Here is a 23,083-nt window from a genome sequence, read left to right as displayed (position 1 = left end):
TTTATTACGAAACTTCACACCATTGAAGATCAAGGTCAGTACTTTGATGCTCCAGCCTCTTGCTCTAATTAGCCAAGGGATGAAGGGATTGTGCTCTCTATGGCAGCACACAGACAGTCCCAAAATCATAGTGTGATGATTAATTCCTTTGACTGCTTTGACATCTCCTTTAACGTTGCTCTGATATAAATAAATGCTACTGAAGTTAGTTATAAGTGGAAATATTACCTGATTCAGTGACATGGAAAATTAAATTGAATTATCCAAGAGCATTAATCATGAAGGCAGCATAACGCTGGAACTGTGTAATTGAACACACGTATTTTCCTCAATGAATTTAAAGTGGTTAGACAGGGACTGAAGCCCAGCAACAAACTTTTAACTCCTCTAAGAATTCGGTTAATAGTTTAATTAGGAGTTTCCTGTACTTCTACGTTCAGTGGAGATCAGTGGCTACTGCATATGTTTTTGGAAAGGAGGAAGAAAAAAACCCCAAACCTCTTGTATAGTCTCCACAGCACTGTCCTGGACATGTCTTCAGTATGCACTTGAAGAGATCATGGCCAAGCTCCTCAGATGTGGGAGACAGATGCACAAATAACTTTGTAGAACTGGACCCAAGCCTAGTCTTGCAACGTAGGACTAAAGAAGAATGCTTAAGTCTAGACAAATGTATCATATGATCCCATTTGTTAAGCATAATCTGTCTTACGTTTTACTTATAAAAACTTGTGAAATATTTATTTTAGGGGTGTGTATACACACACACACACACACACATGTGTTTGCATATCTCTGTATATTTTTGTTTGTCTGACTCATGCAAAGACAGAACAGTAGTATTTAATTTCCAAAGCTTCTATAGTTTCCATTAAACAAGCAAGCACACAGTTTCCTGCTGTGTTTTTAGGTCAGATATGGAAGAAGTGAGAAATTTGGAAGGTCAAGAAAAGCTATCAGTCATGCAGCACAAGTAAATAGTTTCCCTCACATGCAGGAGGAACGTGGATTACATTACAATATCAATTATTGTAGAAAATTAATCCTATTTGAGATGAGCTCTTAAATTCAATACATTCTTAAAAATATCTCTTCTTTTCTCTTTTCTCCCCTCAGTTGCCATGTATCGAGAACCATCTTTGCATGATATTGGAGAAACAGTGCCAAAGGCTGGGGTAACTCCAAGTAAAAGCACAAGTGCATCTGCAATAATGAATGGCGGCAAACCAGTTAACAAGAGTAAGACGACATAGCCAGATCCTCACAGGTGTTGTGACTTATTGAGTCCTGAGTACAGTTGAGTGATTTATCCTTGCCAGACTTCCCCTCTGCAATGTCTGTGGATCAGCTTGCGGCAAGTCACAGACTTGCCTGTTGCTGTTTCTGACCTGAGTTGTTGCAAGCGGATAAATCTCAACATGTAACTCCACCCACAACAAGAAGACACCTGGATGAACCAGCTAAACTCAGACCATGGAATGCCCTACCAGATATTGGAATGCCTTTTTAATATCTTTTCTGTGACTGTGACACTTCATGTGAATGACATACTTCACAAATACACTTGATACCTTGCCTGCTGACAATTGCCCATAATCCCTTTTTGAGTCCAGTTTCAGCAAAATCCATGTGTTTAAGTTCGATTTTGTAGCACACAAATAATCAAGTAATTTCTAGTTAGATGCTGTAAACCTGTGCTATTATGGATTTCTCTTCTTCCCTTTTTTATAAGGCTGCTCGCTCCACTGTCTGTGACCTTTTGCAGGGATTGTGTTTCTCTATAACTTAAGTGTTGCCGGTGGCTCAGTTTTGAAAGCAATCAGGGAATCAGGAAGCCTTCAAAAATCTATTATTACAAATTATATCTATAAAGAATAGGATTGTTGTCTCTGGCTTACAATAATGATTAAACGTGAATACTCTTTAGTAACAGATACTGTGCTTCTGAGGTTGGCATTATAGTGGAGGGAAGAGTGTCAAACACAACCAACAGGAAGTCTTCTGGAACGAGTGTTTGGCATCCCCCTATAGTTTCTTTGTGTGTGTGTGTGTTTTATACATATCACAGGCTTACTGGTAATGGTAACATTTGCCTTGCCCAGCGAGCAAGACCCACTCATTTTTGGGAAAGTGGGTCCAGAGAATTTTGTAGGCCTTGTAGGCCTGAATTAAGGCTCATTTTTCATCTACTAAATCTTCATTGTTTGAAAAACAACCACCACCAATAAAAAAAAAAAAAAAAAAAATAAGACTAACCAGAATTGCGCTACCTAAATCCATTTCAAATATAATCCTTTCCTGTTTTTTAAGGAACTGAACTTAATGCCATTGTCATTTTTGGCTGAATCCCACACCTACTTAGCAAAGCATGGGCAAGGATGTTGTTGTGTTCTTTTTTGCAGCACCAATGCAAAGGGTAGTTACAAATTATAGTTTAATATTTCTGGTGTTTTAAAAAAAAAGTTTTAAAACTGGACATATTACAAAAGTTTATTTTTATTTTTAGCTAAGCATGCGAGTCCGATCCTATGTATCTCACTGATATCCCAGTATGTACCTCCACCCAGCTTCCTAGGATAATATGCCCACCAAATTGCTAGATTGAAGGTGCCGTGCCTTGATCTCTGTATACTGTACTTTCTCCTACATGAACCTAGAAGAAATCAAAAACATTATAAAATTGAAGCCTTGGATCATACTACCAGAAACACCAACTCTTTTGAGTTTGTCACTTGTGAACAATTAAACCAATGTTGTGGGGGGAGAGGGAAGATTTAGAGAATGCCACAGAGAAGCCACTGAAGTGTTGCACACTTAGTCACAGGCTTTCAGGAGACTAAAAATATGGGTACTCTGTGTATACTTCAGAAGGTATTTGTTTCTCAGAAAGGGCAACAAGGACCAAACTGTACCTCAGTCTGGAAAACTCTGTGGCAACACTCTCTTGGCCTCTTGCTGTTACCTTGATTTTTAAGGACAAAAAAAGGAAACTATCCATTCCATTTTTACCCTTGTATTTCTGGCAATTCATTTTATCACATCTTTGTGCTGAAGTCCCTAACAGAGACTGCTGTGGTTATTTCAAACTCCCTGTCTACTCAGCTGAACAACTGATTCAGTCTGAATGAAGTCTTCATGCTAGTTTTTAAACACTTTCTGTATTTGATAAGCAACGTTTAGTGCACTCTTCAAGGAGGCTACTGTAAAGCTGCTAAATTCTAGAGAAACTCCCCCCCCCATAGGCCAGACTTCCTGGTTTATAAATGTGAGAACAGCAAGCTAACACTTGATGTTGGGTCTTTCTAGGGAGGGAATGAGTTAAGCATGAAACCCACTATCCATGTAGAGAAAAAAACATATAAACCTACTCAATACTGTGATAAAAATGCAAAGAAACTTTGACTTAGACTGTGCCCTTGCCTGCTAGCACTAAATACGTGTGTGTGGAAAGCAACGCTTTATTAAAAACTTCGGTGCACCCTTCTCATTCCATCTGGTCCAGTGGGATTTATGCACCATCCCTGAGAAAAGAAAACAAAACCAAAGCAACTCACATGGTGAGCTGGGGGCTTGCTTTCCATCTGGAGGAGCCATGGGAGGCAGCAGCCTTGATGTTGTACTATCTGCTGGGTCCCAGAGGAGGCCCCAGGCTTTCCTGCAATTATGAGAGCAGTACTTCACAATATTTTGAGTAAGATAATAGAGCTGAAGGCTGCATTCTCTTTCTCTCTCACCTGAATTTTGTAAGAGTTCACACAGAGGGATTATATGTGTTCACATCCCATCCAGATGTCTTTTTATTCACCCAGTGTAAGAGCCTGGGGAAAGACAGGGCTGGAGATCTGGCTGAGCCATGCAAGGAGGTTCTCATTCATGGCCTGATGCTACATAAGTATTGTTTTCAATGTTAAACTTTTGATCCTGAGCAATTATGATCTGTGAGCCAGTTTGGGGGGCTATAATTAAGGCCAGACTTAGTTTTTGTAAGCAGTTAGTACATACTGGAAATACAGCATTTTATTTATTATTTTCTGGTTTTGTTTCTATGGGCTAAATCCATATGTGTGTCTAATCCAATGAATAGATGTCCTAAAAAATATTTTTTCTACTGTCTGTTTAAACATAGCAAAGGGGTCTTTGTGCTTTGTTTCCTTCCTTTAATTTTGTCTCGTCTCATCTGTTGCATGGGAAGAGGATGGCAAGAATGAACTGCATGTAGTAGGATATGTCTATCAAAGCACTGCTGGTCTGTATTACTAAATTTACATACATATATGCAAAGAGTTTGTCTGCCTTGTACAGTTTGTGTTTATTCTTATTTGTTGTATACACAGATTCAACATGATGAATAAAACATTTCTATAAAGGCATACCAGAAAACAACAAAAAAGTTTCTGTAAGAAGTAGACTGTGCAAAACATCATTGCACTGGCCACAGGATGGTGAAACTTCATGAAAATAGGTTGGCAAACTCAGTTCTCCCCTTTTACCATGCCAAAGAAAATTTTAGCTCCTTAATATAATACCTCTCTTGCTGTTCTCCAGGATAAGACTTCACCATTTTCTTCCCTCTAAAATTAATTTTGCTGTTAAGTGAAAGCTGTTTTCAACTGTCTGTTACTACTAACATACTGTACAGTAAACCTGATGGAATCAATTTGTATTTACAGGTTGGGGTTTTGTACTTACATGTCCAGCTGTCTGTGAATCTGCAGCATTCCAGATCTTTTGCATGCTTGCTTTGTATTTTGTTCTTCTGGGTTTTATCTAATCTCTGAGAGAGACTGTTTGCACAGCAATCCAAACTCATCTTACCATTTCATATGTTAACACTGCAAAAAGTCATTATCTCTTTCCTTTTTTCCCTGAAACCTGTATTTCAGCTACAGTTCTATTTGGCAAAATCAGTCACACCTGCACTGTTTTAGAAATCTAAAGTAGATATGAACCACTTCAACAAAGCACCATTTTGTTGTACTTCAAGAATTTTATAAATACACAAGAATCCTTATGAGATTGCTCATATGATAGAGCCTATAGAAAGGTGTCTATAGCTTTTACGTGCTTTGTATTTCACGTAACACAGCTTTTTCATAATTTGCAGGGGGGATTAGCCACTCTCAAATAATTTTTTAATATACTATCATCTTCACAAACTTTAACTTGTGTAGACTCCAGTTGGTTCTTAACAACCCCCCTCTCCCCAAAAACACAAAGCAATTCATTTTGACTATGGTATATACCTGAAACAGCACTAAGAACTCTGACTTTTTATATATATATGTAGGTAAACTTCCTTTGGGTTTAAAACCACCATAAACAAAGAGGTATGAAAGCAGGCAGTTTGGTCCGTACACTACAAGTGTGTCTTGCTGATCCATCTGTCTATTGGTATAAAGAAGAAATTACTCAGCTCTATTCAAATAGGAATGCCAGTAAAGTCAGACTAAGTAGGTAGGTTATCTTTCTTTTAAATGCCCCTTTAGATAAATTCATATTCTGTGCAATGTATTTTAAAATGTCTAGTAACAGAGGGGTTTTTGTGATGACTAATGCAAATCTGTGGTTTATTTTTAAAGATGTAATAAAAGTTTTGTTCTATTACCTAGTCACAGAAATATTCAACTTAGCCTTCTTCATCCCAGTATCATTTAGCTACAAAATAAGATGACATTCTGTAAAGCAAAGGCAGTGCATCAGAAATGTCAGAGCAGGTACATGGTTAAAAGTTCATCTACATTTTTCTAAAAGACACTATGGCCAGGGGAAAAAGGGATCGCAAGTGGGTTAATAAATTTTAGAAGCAAATCAATCCTCACCTCTTTTATAGGCTATTTTACAGGTACGTTACATACAATAGACATAATCTTGCAAGTCTATTGTAGAAACATTCGGCACACTTCTGGATTGTGTTCTTTCTCTCACAAGAAAGCAAGGCTATAGTACCTTCTGTTTATCACTCTAACCAGTACAAAATCCCCATTTATCCAATTTATTTTTGCCACCTAGAAATGCCTTTTGCCACAGGCCTGGAAACAAGATTTTATAGTCACTAGGTATGAAAGATCAAGCAGTATGTTTCACTCCCTTACGCCTCTTCCTGCTTTTACAATTTATGTATCTGGGAGTCCCATCACAGGGAATGAGGTACAAAATCCCATTTTATTAATACAGCTATTATTTTCACATATGTAGAGTAATAATCTTACTTCTTCCAGTCTCATTTTTCTAGTAAGGAAATGAGACACAAAACAAATCTGCTGGGAGTTACATCACCAGTTATCTCAGCATGAAAAGCGGAGGGAATGTTCAAGCAACATTATAAGAAACAGAATTAAAATTGGAAAGGAATTTATGTACACATTATATTGTTAGTAGTCTTAGTTAATACTTCGAGGTTTATAGTCATAGCACCATTTTGTTTGATAATTTACATTTTAATGAAACATTGACAGTAGCTGTCTTAGAATATTCTAGTATTTTTCCGTATTTACCTTTAATAAACAACTTGGATGACATTTTTTGAAATGCAATGGCTATGTAATCCATCTAGTAGCCAAAATGTTGGAGTTGATGTTTTTTTAAAAAAATTCTAACAAGAAATCAGAATCACCTTACACTTTTTAAGTATAGAAATTTAAAATTAAAGCAAATTACAAAGTAAAATGCATCAAATATGACAATGCAACCCTCTAAAGAATTGTTCTTTTGCATATGAATGAGTACCTGAAATACCACAGCTTATCTACAGTATATGGAAATCTGCTTATTGTGCCATAAAACATGTCATCTACTGAACCTAGATAAGAGTTCTGATTATTTAGTATTTTGTTATTACAGTACTAAACATAGATGGAATGAAATCAAGGGAAAATTTGTATCTTTCATTGTTTACACTCTGATTCAGCAGATGAATGTATATGCGAAAAAACCATTGATTATAAGATGATTCAAGTCAGTGGTATTCATAAAAATAAATAAAACCAACAATCTGTGCTGTCCAGACACCAGGGTTGACAACATGCATATATGTTAAATTTAAAGAAAATATTCCTGTTAAGCTCTACAGAGTTTAAAGGTTAAAAGTATAAAATATAAACTATAATTTCAAGATGAATTTTACTTTGAAGATTCTTTATACTGTATGAATACATTTTAGAACTCTGCTTGATATTTTGGTTATCTAAAAAAAAAAAAAAATCAGCTAGCAGCTTTGGGGTGTATGTCTCGTTATTTATCTGCATAACTCCTATATAAGTTATGCATGGATGTTTGGTGATTATACTCCCTGAGAACATGGGTTTCACAAGCTTCATTTTTAGAAAGAAGGAATCCCGGTTAAGGAAAAAAAATGAGTAAGAGAAAGAGCAAGGTACGTGGGAAGGGGGAATGATAAAAGTGATTAAATAAATGCATTCAAATTTTTTGCATTCTATTACACATTCTGTACCACTGCATTTTCCTGTTTCAAAATAGTCCTTTCTAAAAGAAAACTAATTTCTAGATTAATAATGGAAATATCTTTTCTGGTTGATATATAGTTCCCTTATTTCTGAGTCATGTACCTCTTCAAAAATCAGGACCTTGGCACCTAAACCACAATGTTACACTTTGGTATTAAAAATAAATATTTTCCAGCCATTTAAGCAATTTCTCGCTCAATCATGGTTTCACAAAATGTAAACACTTTTGAAACTAAGATGTATGTACCTTTTCTTGCTCTAAAGAATTCAAGGGCTGCCAAATCTACATGTACAAAAAAAATAAGAGACTCATATGTAAATAAATTAGGGAAGTCCCAATAGTTGTGCATCGTTCATAACTCAATGTGAATTTCACACTGAGCAGCATTTCACCATTGGAAAATAAAAATAAAATTTTTGTTCATACCACTGCTTTGTTTGTGTTTACTATATTAAAACTTTAATTGCTTTGTTGCCATTGTCTGAACATCTTTGGCTGAGACCAGGTTACTGCATAGCATAGCTGATTTTTCAAGTCAGTTGATCTTCAGGCTCCTCACTTCTATAAAAGCAGTTAAAATCACTGAATACCATGTGTGACAGTGCAATCTGTTTCAAACATTGATTTCTAATAGCATACAGAATTGTCATCCTAAAAGCTATTAGTATAACAAATTTTCATTTGCATTACTTTAGAGAGGACTAGGCAACTGTATATACATAGAACAGTATGATAAAAGTACATATGAGTTGCAGGATAGATATTCAAAATAGTTAATCATACATTTTTATCATTATTAGTTTTATTCCTTATACTCCTATAGGTTATGTATTTGAAAGTATCATAGTATGTAGACTAGATAACCAACTTACTGACACGTTAACCACAGAAACTAAGAAGTTCTCTTGTGAACAGGGTCTGTTCAAACATTTTGGGTCTTCAGTCTATGGTTGTCAGGTAATTGGACCTCATTTATACAAATACAATTCTTTGACCAAATAAAAAATCATTAATTTTTTTATAAGGTTTTTTTACAGCTTCTTTCAATTTATGAGCTGGTGCACAATCAGGATTGTTGGAAAGAAAAAAAGGCCAAAAAATTTATTTGTCAAACACCATAAAATTAATGAAATTTATTTTTGACAAATATTCAGCTAGTGCTACTCTTCTACAGGAGTATTGCTGCGTACTGGTATGGAGAGGTGACAACCAAGTAAATAATATTTAATAAAAGGCTTTCTCACATCTTTTCCAAAGGTTGCTAAAGAAATAGGCATTAGGGGTGTAATCTCAGTCCCACTGAATTTACCAAAAAACTCTGGAGAAGTCCCACAGGGCCAGTATTTTATGACTTCACCTTTTAAAGCTTGGACTGCTCTACTCCCAAGGCATTTTTAGGTTTTTTTTTTCTTTTAGTTTTGTCATGCACTTCTTTAAGGAGCAGGCCACTCAAATGAGTGTTCTAACGTATTTACACCCATGTACATGTGCATGCATGCACACCCACAGCCACAGAGTACTTCTGAAATTAAATGTTCTAGCAGCCTAAAGAAAAACAAACAAAAAACCTCCTCAGTCTTTGATGTCCTTTGTTAAGGGTATTCTCTGCCCAGCCAGATTTCACAAGCATTTCCATTCCAACCTTCCCAGCACTCACAGTTTCCACAGCTACAAACACCATTGCCTAGAACAAAATGAATAAAGGGCAATTACCATAATTGAAATGTACTACATTAAAATGTGTTTTATGGGAAGTAAAAAGCAATGCTAAAGTAGTAATATTGTTCCTTTATTGTTCCCCCCACCCCCTTTTTTTTTTTCTTTGGAAGAAAGCAATTACTGTACCATTGCATTAAGAAGTCACCCCTAACCTACACTTACAAAGCATTAATAGCATTCTCTCAATAATTCCATCAGCAGAATTGCAAATACTGTAATTATGCCACTACTATTTGTACCCAGCTGTTGAAGCTCAGTGTTCACACTGTACCTCTAGGTACAAGGAAAAAACAAGATTACTTTTAACTGTTATGCAGAAAGAAAAATATATAAAAACTTAAAACCAGAATAGCAGTAAAAGCATCACTTTGAACATGAAAAACTTCAAACCTAAATTCTCAAAAATGCTAAACAAATAATATCTCAAACTGTCTATTGGATGGAAAATGTGTTTGCCCTATTTTGCAGTGGGGAAACATTAAGCATTGAGACCCATATCTTCATTTTATTTCAGTGTTTTTCATGACTCCTGGATGCTCAGTTTGAGACCCTTACAGCCTGGGTTTCCAATGTGAGCTCCTCTTCCAACTTACTTTATGAAGACCCGTGAATAGCCGCTGCAGCCAAAGATAAGGCTTCCATTGCCTCTATACTGGCTACTTGCCCCCGGAAAAAGACCCTTACTAACAGGGTTAGCTGGAAGACACAATTTACTGGTGTCAGCCCTCCCACTCTCACTCTAATCGGCTTGCAGATTTCCTCCACATCTAATAATTGCTCGGTAAAGATTTTCTAAAATTAAGATTTGTAACAGGAAGCAGCCATTGAGTTAATTTAGCAATTCCCACGTTGCTTCTTGTCACTAGATTTGTCATGAGGGTTTGTTGGCAGCCTGCCTGTTTCTGTCTGCATCTGCCACCTGAACTCTCAGACAATGTTAAGGTGAAGCTGCTTTAATCACTAGCCATCACATCATAAGAAAAACTGTCAGGTATTTCTGCCTCCCACTGAGAACTGTCTGATTGCCAGGAAGCTTTGTTAACCCACAGAACTATGCCTCTCACCTACCAAAGATCATCATACAAATGAATTTTGTCTATGACTTAAATGCATTATACACATAGGAAGTCCAGTAAGAGAACAAAAGTTAAAAATATCTCATGATCACAGTGCTGACACTGTATATCCTTTGCCAAAAAGCAGTAACTTGTAGTCTATTACAGTGAAAATTGTTGATGGATTTCATAGCTGGCTTACTTATTTAAATTCATACTCAGGCTTTCAACTGTTCTTTCAAAACCTTAAGTTGATTATCATGCTGCACGAAGAAACAATTATAGCAGGTTTGAATAATCAGCAAATGCACTTCCTCTGTCAGTGGAGAAAGAAAAAGCTGGGCTTTGTCTCACATAATTCCCATCAACACAGTTTGTTTCTTGGAGCAATTAAGTGTTAGCCTGTACTGCACCTGTGCAAATGAGACCGTCATGTTTGTCACAGTCTCTGTCATCACATTCACAGAAATCGCCTGAAATGTACCATTCCTGTGGTGAACAGATGCACTTTCCACAGTGGCAGGAACCTGAAATCACAAAAATTATTACTCGCAGTCAAAGAGCACTGGCATTTTCAGACTAGAAAATAACATCCCCAGACACACACCTGCACACATACACACGTGCACATATGCACAAAATTGCTGCCTAAGAAGCTCTTGCATAAAAGAAAATAATCAAGCTAAAAGCTTTTTGAATAAAGCATTATTTTAGCATGAGTTAGGGCATGGTGAGATGTTACTACTAATACTTTGATTCTACTATTTCGCTTAATCAGGACTCACATTTTGAAGCTTTCATTTCAGAGACCTACAATCAGGGCTGCTCCTCCTAGTAACTGTTCTTTTTATATATACCAGAAAAGCTCAGATTGTCCCTGACCCACTATTACTGAAGGCAATAAAATCACAACCAGGAAGAAAATGGCCCTCCTCATCTAAAGCCTTTAGAGACAAGTCTACAAAAGACCAGAGGTGCCTAAGACTAGCGTTTAGACCCTCAAAATCCTCATCCACAAATGAAGCTGCTCCACCTTCCATGGAATTACTAAATATTTGCTCTAGGTCAGAAAGAGTTTGTGCACTTAATGGTGGTTCAGCAGTTCGCTCATTCTTGCAGAGTAGCCCAATGCTCCTTGTTGAGATTATCCAGGCTCCTCCTCCTCAAGGACATCAGGTCGCACCCCCACAGGCAAAGGAGGGACTTTGTGGTGACATTCGGCTGTAACCCACCGAGCACCAGAAACCTCCCTTTAAGGGAAGACTCACAGACGTCCCTGCCTTCAGGAGAAGGTTCATGGCTCTGAATCCTGGAAAGGAAGAGTTGCTCACAGGCAACCATGTGCCAGGAAGGCTGCAGCCTGAGAAGGGTGTGAGAGCACCTTTTTTGCAACTAGAAATGCCACTGGGAGATGGTAATTCCTCCTGGCTGATCCCAACACCAAGCTGAAGAGAGCTGTTTTTTACAGCGCCCATCCTAAGCTGCCTGACCCTATACAGAGTTCAGACACTTAAAAGCCAAGGTGAGGCACTTAGTAACTGCTGAGCAAAAACCCTTTTGTGGACCTACCCCTAAAAACTGGTTACAGCATAAATCAATACAAAAATCTCAAAACCTAAATAATTTACAACAAAGAACACACACATAGTTTTCAATTACAGGAAGTGGATTTTAAAAAAACAAAAGTCACAAAAGCTGTCGACCTTTAACGGAACATGATTATAAACGAGTTAGATTCTGTTGAAAATCCCACCCTCCTGCAATATTTCCAGAATTATTCCCATACAAAGTCACTAATGTGTTTAATTCAGTATTAAAGAAAAATATATAGAAGGAAGCTTGTTCATGTCAGAATATAACCTGAACAGAATTCATGGGTTACTTAACAGTGCCTAAGACAAAGTGTTCAAAATTATGTTTTTCCATCTTTTCTTTCTCTTCAGTGAGCTCTGTGTAAAACCCATAATAAAAATCCAACTACACCTTTTCTTAAAAAAAGTGGATCTGTCAATACGAACAAATTTTCCCTAGTTTTTTCCCCTAAATATTGAAGTGTCTCTGATGACTGAAACTTAATTCTTTAAAACTTCAGAAGAGCCTCAGCAAACTATCTATTTTTTAATAAAAATCTAAGTAATTTAGTGTTTATTGTAATCTGACAAAAAATAACTCATTGCCTAATTTTAGAGAAATGCTCTAAAGTTTTAACTTGTAACATATGGAACATGCAAATATAGGAAGAGCTAGTGGTTGGAACATTTGGGGATGGGAGTATTTGGTTAAGCATCTACTTTTTCCATTAGTTCTGAGTACTGCTTACTAAGCCATGGGCACAGAAAATCCTGACATTCCCTACAAGGATAAAAAATGCCACTGTATAAAAAGGCAGCGGAGGATAGCATACATATCGCATGGTCGCTCTATAAGAGATACGCTAAGACATACTTGAGGGTAATTCAAACCAAATGTCTCTGTTTATCCAAACTACAAGGTACTGACAGCTGAAAATGACGAATAGTATAAGAATCTTAGTGAGCAGTTAATAAGAGCACGACATTGTAAGAAACCTGAAGTGATTCTGCATAAGCAAGCACTGATGCTGCTACTGAGGGATGCCCATGATGTTTAAAACTATTTTGCAGAAAATACAGCAAATTTAACACCAAGTCAAGCAAGGAAGATCAGGCTCCATAACGTAAAATCTGTTAGGGAGCATGAAAGTATGAAGTCTTTTCCCTGAACAGAGCATGCTGCTCTGGGAGGCTCCTCAGTTTAATTAAAATGAGTCTAATGAGTTGCAGGGTGTTCCCTGGGATCCCAGCCAGATTGTCTGGGGTGCGATTTGGCTCATTACCTAGTCCACGTCCTGCACCGTTACAGTAGCCATCTGCAGCCCTACATTTCCTGCCAGGGAGGCAGCAGCATGGTGGGTGTTGCTGTTTTCCTTGGGAAGAGCTTTTACTACAGGTGGCATAGTCAGCGAGCCAAGATTTTGAAAACAATCCAGGAATGTGGATGGCCAACTTTTCTTATATTAACCAAGTGCAATTTTCTGAAAGTGTTCCACAGTTACCTGCTGAAAACCAGGAGTCCTTATTCTATTAAATCCTACACACAGAAACCCAAGCTGCCTCAATCCATTATAGTGCTTGCATATCTTGGCTAGGTCTCCAGCACCAGCAAAGACAGAATACCCACCATTACTGCATGGGTTCAAAACTCCCTTTTATTTGACCAGTAATGGTTACTTATTGCTCAATGTAATGAAACAGAAAGAACAGTTTGTCATTTTGGCCTCTGCACAGTGTTGTCTGGCCTTTGGCCAGTCACATTAGCTAAGAACAACATAGTGGGTACTGAGTAAGGTGTGATTTCTAGATACATATTTAAGCATCAAAAATAGATTTGCCTTAAAAAAAAAAAAAGCAAACAAACAAAAAAACCAACAACACAGGAGAAAAAAAAAAAAAAAGATAAGCATAGGTAAGCATAGAAACAAGAGTTATAAATGATTAGACTGTCTTCACCTGTGATCCCCATCCTGCTCAGAGAAAACACAGGAGACAGTTGCCTCCTTGGATGTTCCTTAGCCACATACTTCTGAAAGTCACCTTATGTAGGCATTTTTCGGCTGGGACAAACTCTTGTATACGACCGGCTGTTCCCACAATAAAGCTGCTATACTATCTAATTTGACACTTTATAATAAAAAGCTTTATTATATTGGCTGTCCTCAGGGCAACCTTCCATCACATTGGAAGCTCACTTGTGCTTGGGAGGCCAGGCTGGAAACCCCATTTAAATTTCCTTTGCACTGAAATAAGTTACCAAAGGGACAATGGAAATCTGCCTGATGCAGAAGGCTCCTAGCTGGTTTTACTATCTAGCAGGTTTCTCACCTGTCTAGGTAAGGAACATGTATATGTACGGAGGAATGGCATGTCCAGTCCGGAGTAAGTGCATTCTAGTTTCCAGCTAGTCCCACCACCCGTTTTTGTCTATTCTCTTCCAGACATGTTATATACAAAAATAGGCAGTTTGCACTATGGGGGAGCTAAAAAGCCCTCTTTCCAGTTATGCAATTTCCAAGCCTGAAGGACTGTAAGGTAAGAACCTAGCAGAAAAATTTCACATAATTATCAAAACTTTCTAAATTTTATTCCTCCCTGTGGCAATTTTTTATAGCTGGACTAAAGCTGATGCAACCACCTGTATAAAAATTGGTAAGTGAGAGAGTCTGTGGGATTCTGTCATGGGGGCTGCAGACATCTACTTTTCCTTTGCTGCTGTGTTGGGGAGGGGGTGGTTAAGTATACCGAATGCTGCTGTTAAACACTCTCCTCCATTTACAGTTGCCTGAGATATTACATTTGCCACCTTGCCCACTGCAATGTTACTGCAGGTAGTGTCCCTGTCCCTCAAACTAGATGGAGCACTAACAGTTTATAGTGTACAGCTGTTAAACACAGACCATCAGATAAACACATACAGGGAATTATATGCTGTTAACAAATTGCACAGGAGAGGAACACTGCTAAATGTGTGTGGCTGCAGTGGGTGTTCAATAAAATGGATGTAAGTACATTACAGAGCCAAATATAACATCCTTTTAATAATAGGTGCCTTTGAAAGAAAGGGTTACTAAACAGCTTGCTGCCATGCACATTAGTCTTCCAGAACATGATCAATTCTCCTCTGGTGGGGCACTGACACAGGGTAGCTCAGCTGCCAGTTCTTACCCTTCCCCGAGCATAATATGCCATCCGCTGACTCGCAGAGACTTCTGCTCTCCTCCTCCGTCATGTTGCAGTTCCTTGAATGCTGGCACAACTTTCCAAACCATCCATCCTGGCAAATGCATCGCCCGCATGAGCAGGTACCATGGCCTGTAATGACACCAAGGTTGGTTACGAGCAAAACAAGCAGCAAGTAGTGACTGTGGTCACGACTGAGATCATCTTCAGACCTCTGCAGTGTGAAGTACATGTTATGGGGTAGATGAGCAGATAGATGGACAGCACAGCTTCCCAGCAGGGTGGCTGCTTTCAGTTCTCTCATTCTTTTGTTAAACAGGGTGCCCTAGTGATGTGCAGAAAAGCATAGGCACGGCCTCCCTCATCCAAAAAGCTCAGCATCAGCTCAACTTTATGGGATGTTCCCTAATACAGCGTACTGAGGACAGACACAGCCCCCTTCCTTCCTTGTCTTAATCCTGCATCCCAATGCTAAAGTCTCACCTGCAGATCCCATACTATCACCTGAAGAAGCAAACCCCAGCACAGGGCTGAGACCAGAAAGGCACACAGCAGAACAGTCATGGGAGATAAAAGCTGCAATCTCCTCCAGCAGCCCATTAAGGCTGGTTATCTGCTGCAGTGCGTGGAGCAGCTGATGTGCAAAGCCTGGACTCAACATACTCTGCAACTACTACAGATTAACTCATACAGTACAGAATGAAGATAATTCCCCCAGGGTCTCATGATCTCACTCCTGATACTGTAGCGAGAAGCCAAAGGAGGAGCAGGAAGAAGGAAGAGACCAGAGCATTCTCCAGTGCACACGCTTCTATGACCCCAAGGCAGGATTTTGAAGAAGAATGGGCAGGCTACCATGGTGGGCTCTCTCCCCAAGACAAACAGATTTCAATTCTCAGATCAAGACAAGAAGCCTGAATGAGAGGGAAGGTGGACAGGCAGAAGAAAAACAGTAGCAAGGACACAGCTATCAAAAGGTGATGAATAATAAGGGGTGGAAATAGGGGGGAATGATAGGACAGAAAGAAAAGAAAAATGAGAAAAAACTTAGAATAGAGGGCAAGTGGAGAGGAATACACTCTGAAACATTAGGGGAAGAAGGACAGGGAATAACAAGTGAGGGAAAAGTCAAAGAACACGTGTAAAAGATAGCGCCCAGAAGCTATAATCAATGTTTAAAAAGTGGGGGTGGGTGGTATAGATTACATAGATTTTTTGAGAATTATGTGTACAAAGATTAATAAAAAAGGAAAATATGTTGAATAGTAAACTGAGTGGAAAATCTGGCCAGGAAGAAGGGAAGTGACAAGAATATAGAAATGGAAAATAGGAAAAGGAAGTAAAGAGGGTCTCCCAGCCATAATTGCATTTCTAAACCTTTAATAATATTTCTGCTGGGATGGGTGTAAGCTAATCGGTTTACTGGGCTTAAAAGAAGCAAATTATACATACCAGTGACTTTTGTCCTATCCTATGTAGGACAAGGGAGTGAAAACAACAGGACTGAGATAATTTGGGAGCATGGGCTGGGAAGAAGGGAACAAGCAGTATCTGGCAAAACATTGAGCTGTAGGATGCAAAGAAGGAATCCAGCAGTTTTGCTTTTCTGATTTGTGGACTTTTCATAAGGCAACAGTGCAACCTGTCATTGTAAACTAGGATGCAGCACTGGTAGAAACCCAAAGGAAAAACAAAGCTTGTAGTTTGCTTTAAGTGGAAATCCTGAATATTTTACTGTTGGCCAAATGCTTTACTAATTTAAATTAGAAAATATTTGAAGCTCAAAAATCTTGGAGCTGTTATTTGCAGTGATCTAAACATTCAGAATAATTTTTGTACTCCAGACTGTGTATTGATCTTTGTTTTTAAATCTTATTACCTATACAAATTTAAATGCTCAGTAACAATGACACAGTCTTATTATGATAGTATTCTTACCCACTTCTGCAAGTGACATTCAGCAATTATACATTTATACCTATGCATTTAATATATATCAAATATTACAAATTGAGAACTAGCAACAATAGAAGCTTGATGCCACTTCAGCTTCTGTGTTAGACTGGGAAACAACTATACCACAAACCAAAATACAAGCGGTAGAAAACAATATATACTTTTCCAAATGCTCTTTTCAGGCAGATGGCATGCATTATCTACATTAACTTACTATAGCTAAGCTTCTGTCAGAACATTTTTATCTGCCTTATTTATTTTTAATTAATATCATATAGATTAGATTTGAGAATAGCTCAACCATTGAAGAGCAAAATATACAACTGGATGTCAGTGTTGGAAAACTATTTGGGAAGATACAAATGCTTGTACGCATTTTAGCAGCAAATAGTAAGAAATCCATGCTGATTCACTGAGAAAATAATTTCATATAATTTTTTTTATGCAGTCATTATGATTTACAGAATGCAGAGACGGATCATGTAAGCCTTTACACAATTCAAATAAAAAGGTAATGAATAATCTATAAATTTACACCAAACATTTAACAGTTTACCACATAAAATTTTGACATGCATTTTTCTGAGATGACCATTCCTCTCCTTCTTTGTGCCATATAAATCCTCAAAACATAAATGATTCTTTTGTCTCACGTAATCCATTTTACCAAAATAATATTTACTCCTTGCTGACACTAGCCTCGGCAGCTGCAGCTCTATGGATGCCTCATCCATCAGGGTGGTGAGTATACAAGTGCTTAGCCCAGTGCTTTTTAACCCCTAGCAATCTTCTGTGTGTGCTAGCCTCTGAAAAGCTGCTTTACACAGTTTAGTTGTGTATATCCTCCTTGCAGAGGGTCTTTGCATTTATCTGAAGATGTCCAAACAAGGTGACTAAAATGAAGGGGCAAAACATTATAAACAACTGCTTTCAGTTGAATGTAATCAAATTACATTCAAAGTGCCCCAGTTGCATTCCAATGAATCCCAGACTCTCAAAATTATGCACATAAGCAGCTACAAAAAGGTGTTACTCTTGCCCATAGGTCTTTTTAGATCTGAACATAATTCCTTCCACAGAGGAGAATAAAATTCAAGAATACAGTAATCACAGAGCAAAGGGAGAAAGATAAATCCCGAACTGAAAAAGTCCAGCCCAACTGAATTGGCTAACATGATAAAATACTGATGTAACTATTCAGTTTAAGCAGATTTACTGGAAAGTGTTAGCCTATCATCAATTCAGATTTAACACAAAACTCAAAATCACAAACAAATTGCATATTGCAATGGTTCTGAGACTATAGCTCTTCATTCATAAAAATCTGTGTTAATGAACATTTAAATATATAGCAAAGTTTTAAACATTAATCTCTAATCAAGAAGAAAGACTGTGATGGGAGAGAGGCAAAGGAGAGAAAAAGATGATGTTAAAGATACTGCCACTTTGTTTAGAATTTTCAATAACTCCCATAACCATAAGATTTAAATGTGAGATATGAATGCAGCAACAAAAAAAAGCTGTGACAGATTACCAGCAGAGGTCCATTATAACCCAAATCAACCCAAATCAAACCAGACAACAGAATGAATTATTTCTTACCATGCCTTGAAATAAAACTGTGTGGTTGTGGGAAACGTAGTTTAGGACTACTTATGGAACTGTTGTTGGAGTTCCCAAAAAACCTGCATGATAATTTTCTAATACAAAAGGCACCATTACATGGGAATGTCAACATAATGAAAAAGATGAAGTACTCATTGCAGAGGAAGCTGGTTCTTATTTATAGACTAACTGATTATAAACAGATGATGTTCATGAAGGGCAAACTGAGGCCAGGCCCAAACAAAATTTGGCACCTCAAGAGAATAAGTTCTTCAAATTGATATAACTGGATGAAAAAAAAAATTTAAAAGTATACTAGGAATATGAAAATCTTAATATAATGCAGGATCTCTGATTTAGAACAATACACTAAATGAAACAAATATTTCTCTCTGTATTTAAATAGAAACAGGAATTTCCATATTTTTTTTTGTTACAGAACTATGATAAATAACTTTCTATATTATTAACATAAGAGAAAATTAAACAACATCTATCTGAGAGAAATATTTCTAAGTGAGCATGCTTCATTAGCCCACCCAAGTATGCTAAAACAGATGTTAAAACATTACTGGATCACTGAGTTTTATTTTTATTGAATATCTGGAGAATGCCATAAGACTGGCACAGTTGTGGTAACCACAGTTAGAGAAATCTAACGTAAATGTGAAGCAAAATCCTGATTGTCTATTTTATTTTCATAGTAAGTCACTTAGCATTGTCCAAGTCTAATAAAGGTGGGCTGTGGTGTCAGTTTGAGCAACACAGCAGGCAGGCAGTTTAGCAAAGCCTTCAAGTGAAACACTGTGGTGAAGAGGGCTAATGCCATCCTCGTATGCATATAACACGAGAGAAGCGAGTACGAACATAAATTAGTAGGAACATTTAGAGCACTGATGAGATGGACATTAATTTCCTGCGACTCACTGTGATAGCCACGTTTGAAGAGATTTTGAAAACTCTGGAAGAATCCCCAAAAGTTCCAAAGAAAGAACTCAAAGAGCAGAGAAAATTGCTTGTTGAAAGAACTTCTAAGATCTGTATTTGCTTAGCCTATTGAAAAGAAAAAAGGAAAAAAAGAAGGGGGAAAAAAAAAAAAGGCTAAGTGTCTTAGCAGGATCTGAACTACCTTCTTTGAATATACTTGAATGGGGATTCTCAAACTACCAGAGAAAGACAAAGCAAGAACCAGAGAGAAAGGCTGATACTGACAAATTCATTTGAGAAATGAAACAGCATTTCAAACAAGGGTGATGACTACTGAAACAAACGTTCAGGTGGTGTTGGCATGGGCTGCGCATGTCTTGGAGTCTTCAGAGCACCACCTTCTCAGAGGCAGGCTTTAGTTGCATGCAGTACCACAGACTTCAACATAGAGGTATAGTGTAATGGCTATTTATAACCTAATATACGAGGTTCAATGTAAACCCCCTCTTGGATTTGCAAATACCTATTAATCAACCTAAATGTCGATGCATTAGCAATTAATTTACTGCTCATTTCAACAGAAAGATTCAATTAAAGTGCTTTTACAAACCTAAATCATATTTCATGCTATCTGAAAAGCTAAACAAGCTACATTATCTGTGCATCTATGTAAAGCCTCAACTTTTCATACACCTGCACAAGTGTTGAGGTGACCAGGACAGAAATATATAGTGCATTTAAAAGAAAAATTAGAAAAGTAAAATTAGCTAAGCAAAACCAAATTAATTTAATGCAGAATATACCATGCAAATTAATACCTATACTGGCTACATTAATCACTCTCATATCTAACTCAATATCTACTGATCCTTTTGAATTTATCTGTTGCTTCCCCTGAATGTCTCTCAGAGCTAGGATGAAAAAGTAGTTAAGTGCAAGGACACAGACATTGAATCATTAACTCTTTATTTAGGGTTATCAGAATAAAACCCTAAATCACACTAGCCTTATGTCAGGCAGACTGACTTCTCCACTACCTAATACAGTCATTATCACCTTTTTTAGCTTCAGTTTTACCCAGCAAGCATGTGTTTGAACTCTTTTTTCCCAGGAGAATCAACTGCATGTTTCAATAACTAATACCATAAAAAAATCTCTATTAAATGGTATAAAAACGTTGAAGTTTTTTACATACAGTGAATTCTGTAACAATTATACGTATTTCAGATTCCTCAGTCAAAAGAACATGGTCCCTGCTCTAAAGACTTTGCAGTAGAAAAGATTAAAAACTTGTTAGGTAGGAAATAAACTATTATTTTAACATAAAGGGAACCATAGAGAAATTACTGGTTCAATTCAGATGCCTAGTGCCATTTGACATACCCTAAGATATCTGGGACATTCTCATGACGGTGGCAGCTATGCAGGCATCCCTGTGTCCTTGTGGAGCCAAGTTAGGGTCAGACAAGGGTAGCCTTGGGCATCAGAAATCATATAAGATGCCTAGCTTTAGGCAGTTGAAGATTTTGAAATAAGGTCCCGTGTAGTTTGAGAAGCCATAGTAGCATCAGGAGTTGAATTCATATTTCTGAATTTTTAGACCAGTCAGTGCCAAAAGCTGTCTTCAGCTGGGGCATGGGCTAGTATTATTTTTCTCTGCTAATGTGCATTTAGATGAGCTCACCAAGCCACTCTCCATAATTTATCAACAGTCCAGGCAAACTGGAAAGGTCCCAGAAGATGGGAAGTTACCCATTCTATCCTAGCCCATCTATAAGAAGGAGGTTCTGGGAATCTACAGGCCTGTCAGTCTAACCTTGGTGCTGGGGAAGGTTATGGGGCAGATCATGCTGAGTGCCATCACACAGCATGTACAGGACAACCAGGTGATCAGGCCCAGCCAGCATGGGGTTATGAAAGGCAGGTCCTGCTTGACAAACCTGATCTCCTTCTGTGACAAGGTGACCTGCCTAGTGGCTAAGGGAAAGGCTGTGGATGCTGTCTACGGACTTTAGTAAAGCCTTTGACACCATCTCCCACAGCATTCTCCTGGAGAAACTGGCTGCTCATGGCTTGGATGGCTACACTCCATGCTGGGTTAAAAGCCGGCTGGCTGGTGGAGCCCAGAGAGTGGTAGTAAATGGAGTTACGTGCACTTGGGGGCCAGTCACAAGTGGTGTTCCCCAGGGCTCAGTACTGGGGCCAGTCCTGCTTAATATCTTTATCCACTATCTGGACGAGAGGATCCAGTGCACCCTCACTAAGTTTGCAGATGATACCAAGTTGGATAGCAGTGTTGATCTGCTTGAGGGCAGGAAGGCTCTGCAGAGGGATCTGGACAGGCTGGACCCAATGGGCCGAGACCAGTTGTATGAAGTTCAACAGGGAGAAGTGCAGGGTCCTGAACTTGGGTCACACCAGCCCCACACAGTGCTACAGGCTTGGTGAAGAGCGGCTGGAAACCCACCTGGTGGGAAAGGGCCTGGGGGTGCTGGCTGACGGCCACCTGAACATGAGCCAGCAGTGTGCCCAGGTGGCCAAGAAGGCCAACAGCATCCTGGCTTGTGTCAGAAACAGTGTGGCCAGCAGGACCAGGGCAGTGATTGTCCCCCTGCACTCAGCACTGGTGGGGCCGCACCTCAAATCCTGTGTTCAGGTTTGGGCCCCTCACTGCAAGAGGGACACTGAGGTGCTGGAACGTGTCCAGAGACGGGCAACGGAGCTGGTGAAGGGTCTGGGGCACAAGTCCTGTGAGAAGCTGCTGAGGGAACTGGGGTTGGTTAGTCTGGGGAAGAGGAGACTCAGGGGTGACCTTATCGCTCTCTGCAGCTGCGTGAAAGGGGGATGTAGGCAGGTGGGGGTGGGTCTCTTCACTGAGAGGAATGGCCTCAAGTTGCACCAGGGGAGGTTTAGACTGGATATAAGGAAAGACTTCACTGAAAGGTGTTGAAGTGTTGGAACGGGCTGCCCAGGGAAGTTGTTGAATCACCATCCCTGGAGGAATTTAAAAACACATACATGCGGTGCTTAGTGACATGGTTTAGTGATGGACTTGGCAGTCCTGGATTAATGATTGGACTTGATGATCTTAAAGGTCTTTTCCAGCCTAAATGATTTTATGATTCTATGATGCTATGACTTTAGGTATACTGGAGAGTTACATAAATGTCCTATATATTTCTGTTTCTGTGAAGCAACATTAGTGCAAGAAATGAGAAAACTGTCTGACAGCAACTACACCATAACATTAATACTTAGCTTTGTTTAATGAAGCATATCATTAATCATAACTCTCATTTTTGTGGTTATGGTCTTATTGGTCCTCATAAGAACATGCTATCTGAAAATACCATGTTTCTGCTTTACTGAACAGATGACAAAAAATGATGTCATTTCTGATTTCTGCAGTATGGACCTAGAACTTTCATAAAAAAGAATTCACAGTTTCGATGGTTTTCTTTATTATATAATAACACAGTTATTTTTATATATATATATAAAATAAGTATTTGTATGTCTTATAAACCACAGCTTTTCCGTTGTTCTCTGCCAATACACAGACAACACTGGAAATCTTAAGACTGGTGTGAATGACATATGAAT

At 38.4% G+C, this 23,083-nt stretch overlaps 2 protein-coding genes across 3 annotated transcripts in view; one reads left to right on the top strand and one right to left on the bottom strand.

Moving 5' to 3' along the window:
- FGF14 (fibroblast growth factor 14) overlaps positions 1–4,852 on the top strand; it is a 415,441-nt gene extending 410,589 nt beyond the window's left edge. For both annotated transcript variants that reach the window (XM_056329621.1, XM_056329622.1), the window contains exon 5: positions 1,117–4,852. In XM_056329621.1, coding sequence (XP_056185596.1) covers positions 1,117–1,253 — 137 coding nt within the window. In that variant the 3' untranslated portion in view covers positions 1,254–4,852. The remainder of the gene's footprint in view (positions 1–1,116) is intronic.
- The window catches only part of ITGBL1 (integrin subunit beta like 1), a 149,790-nt gene continuing 128,587 nt past the window's right edge, over positions 1,881–23,083 (bottom strand). The window contains exons 9-11 of the mRNA XM_056329620.1: positions 14,978–15,124; positions 10,652–10,765; positions 1,881–9,148 (exon numbers count right to left, since the gene is read on the bottom strand). Of these exons, the coding sequence (XP_056185595.1) occupies positions 9,057–9,148; positions 10,652–10,765; positions 14,978–15,124 (353 nt within the window). The 3' untranslated portion in view covers positions 1,881–9,056. The remainder of the gene's footprint in view (positions 9,149–10,651; positions 10,766–14,977; positions 15,125–23,083) is intronic.

The sequence above is a fragment of the Falco biarmicus genome, chromosome 2, assembly GCF_023638135.1.
Source record: "Falco biarmicus isolate bFalBia1 chromosome 2, bFalBia1.pri, whole genome shotgun sequence".
Lineage (NCBI taxonomy): Eukaryota > Metazoa > Chordata > Aves > Falconiformes > Falconidae > Falco > Falco biarmicus.
The sequence above is the reverse complement of the archived record's forward strand: the minus strand, read 5'-3'. Positions and strand labels throughout refer to the sequence as shown.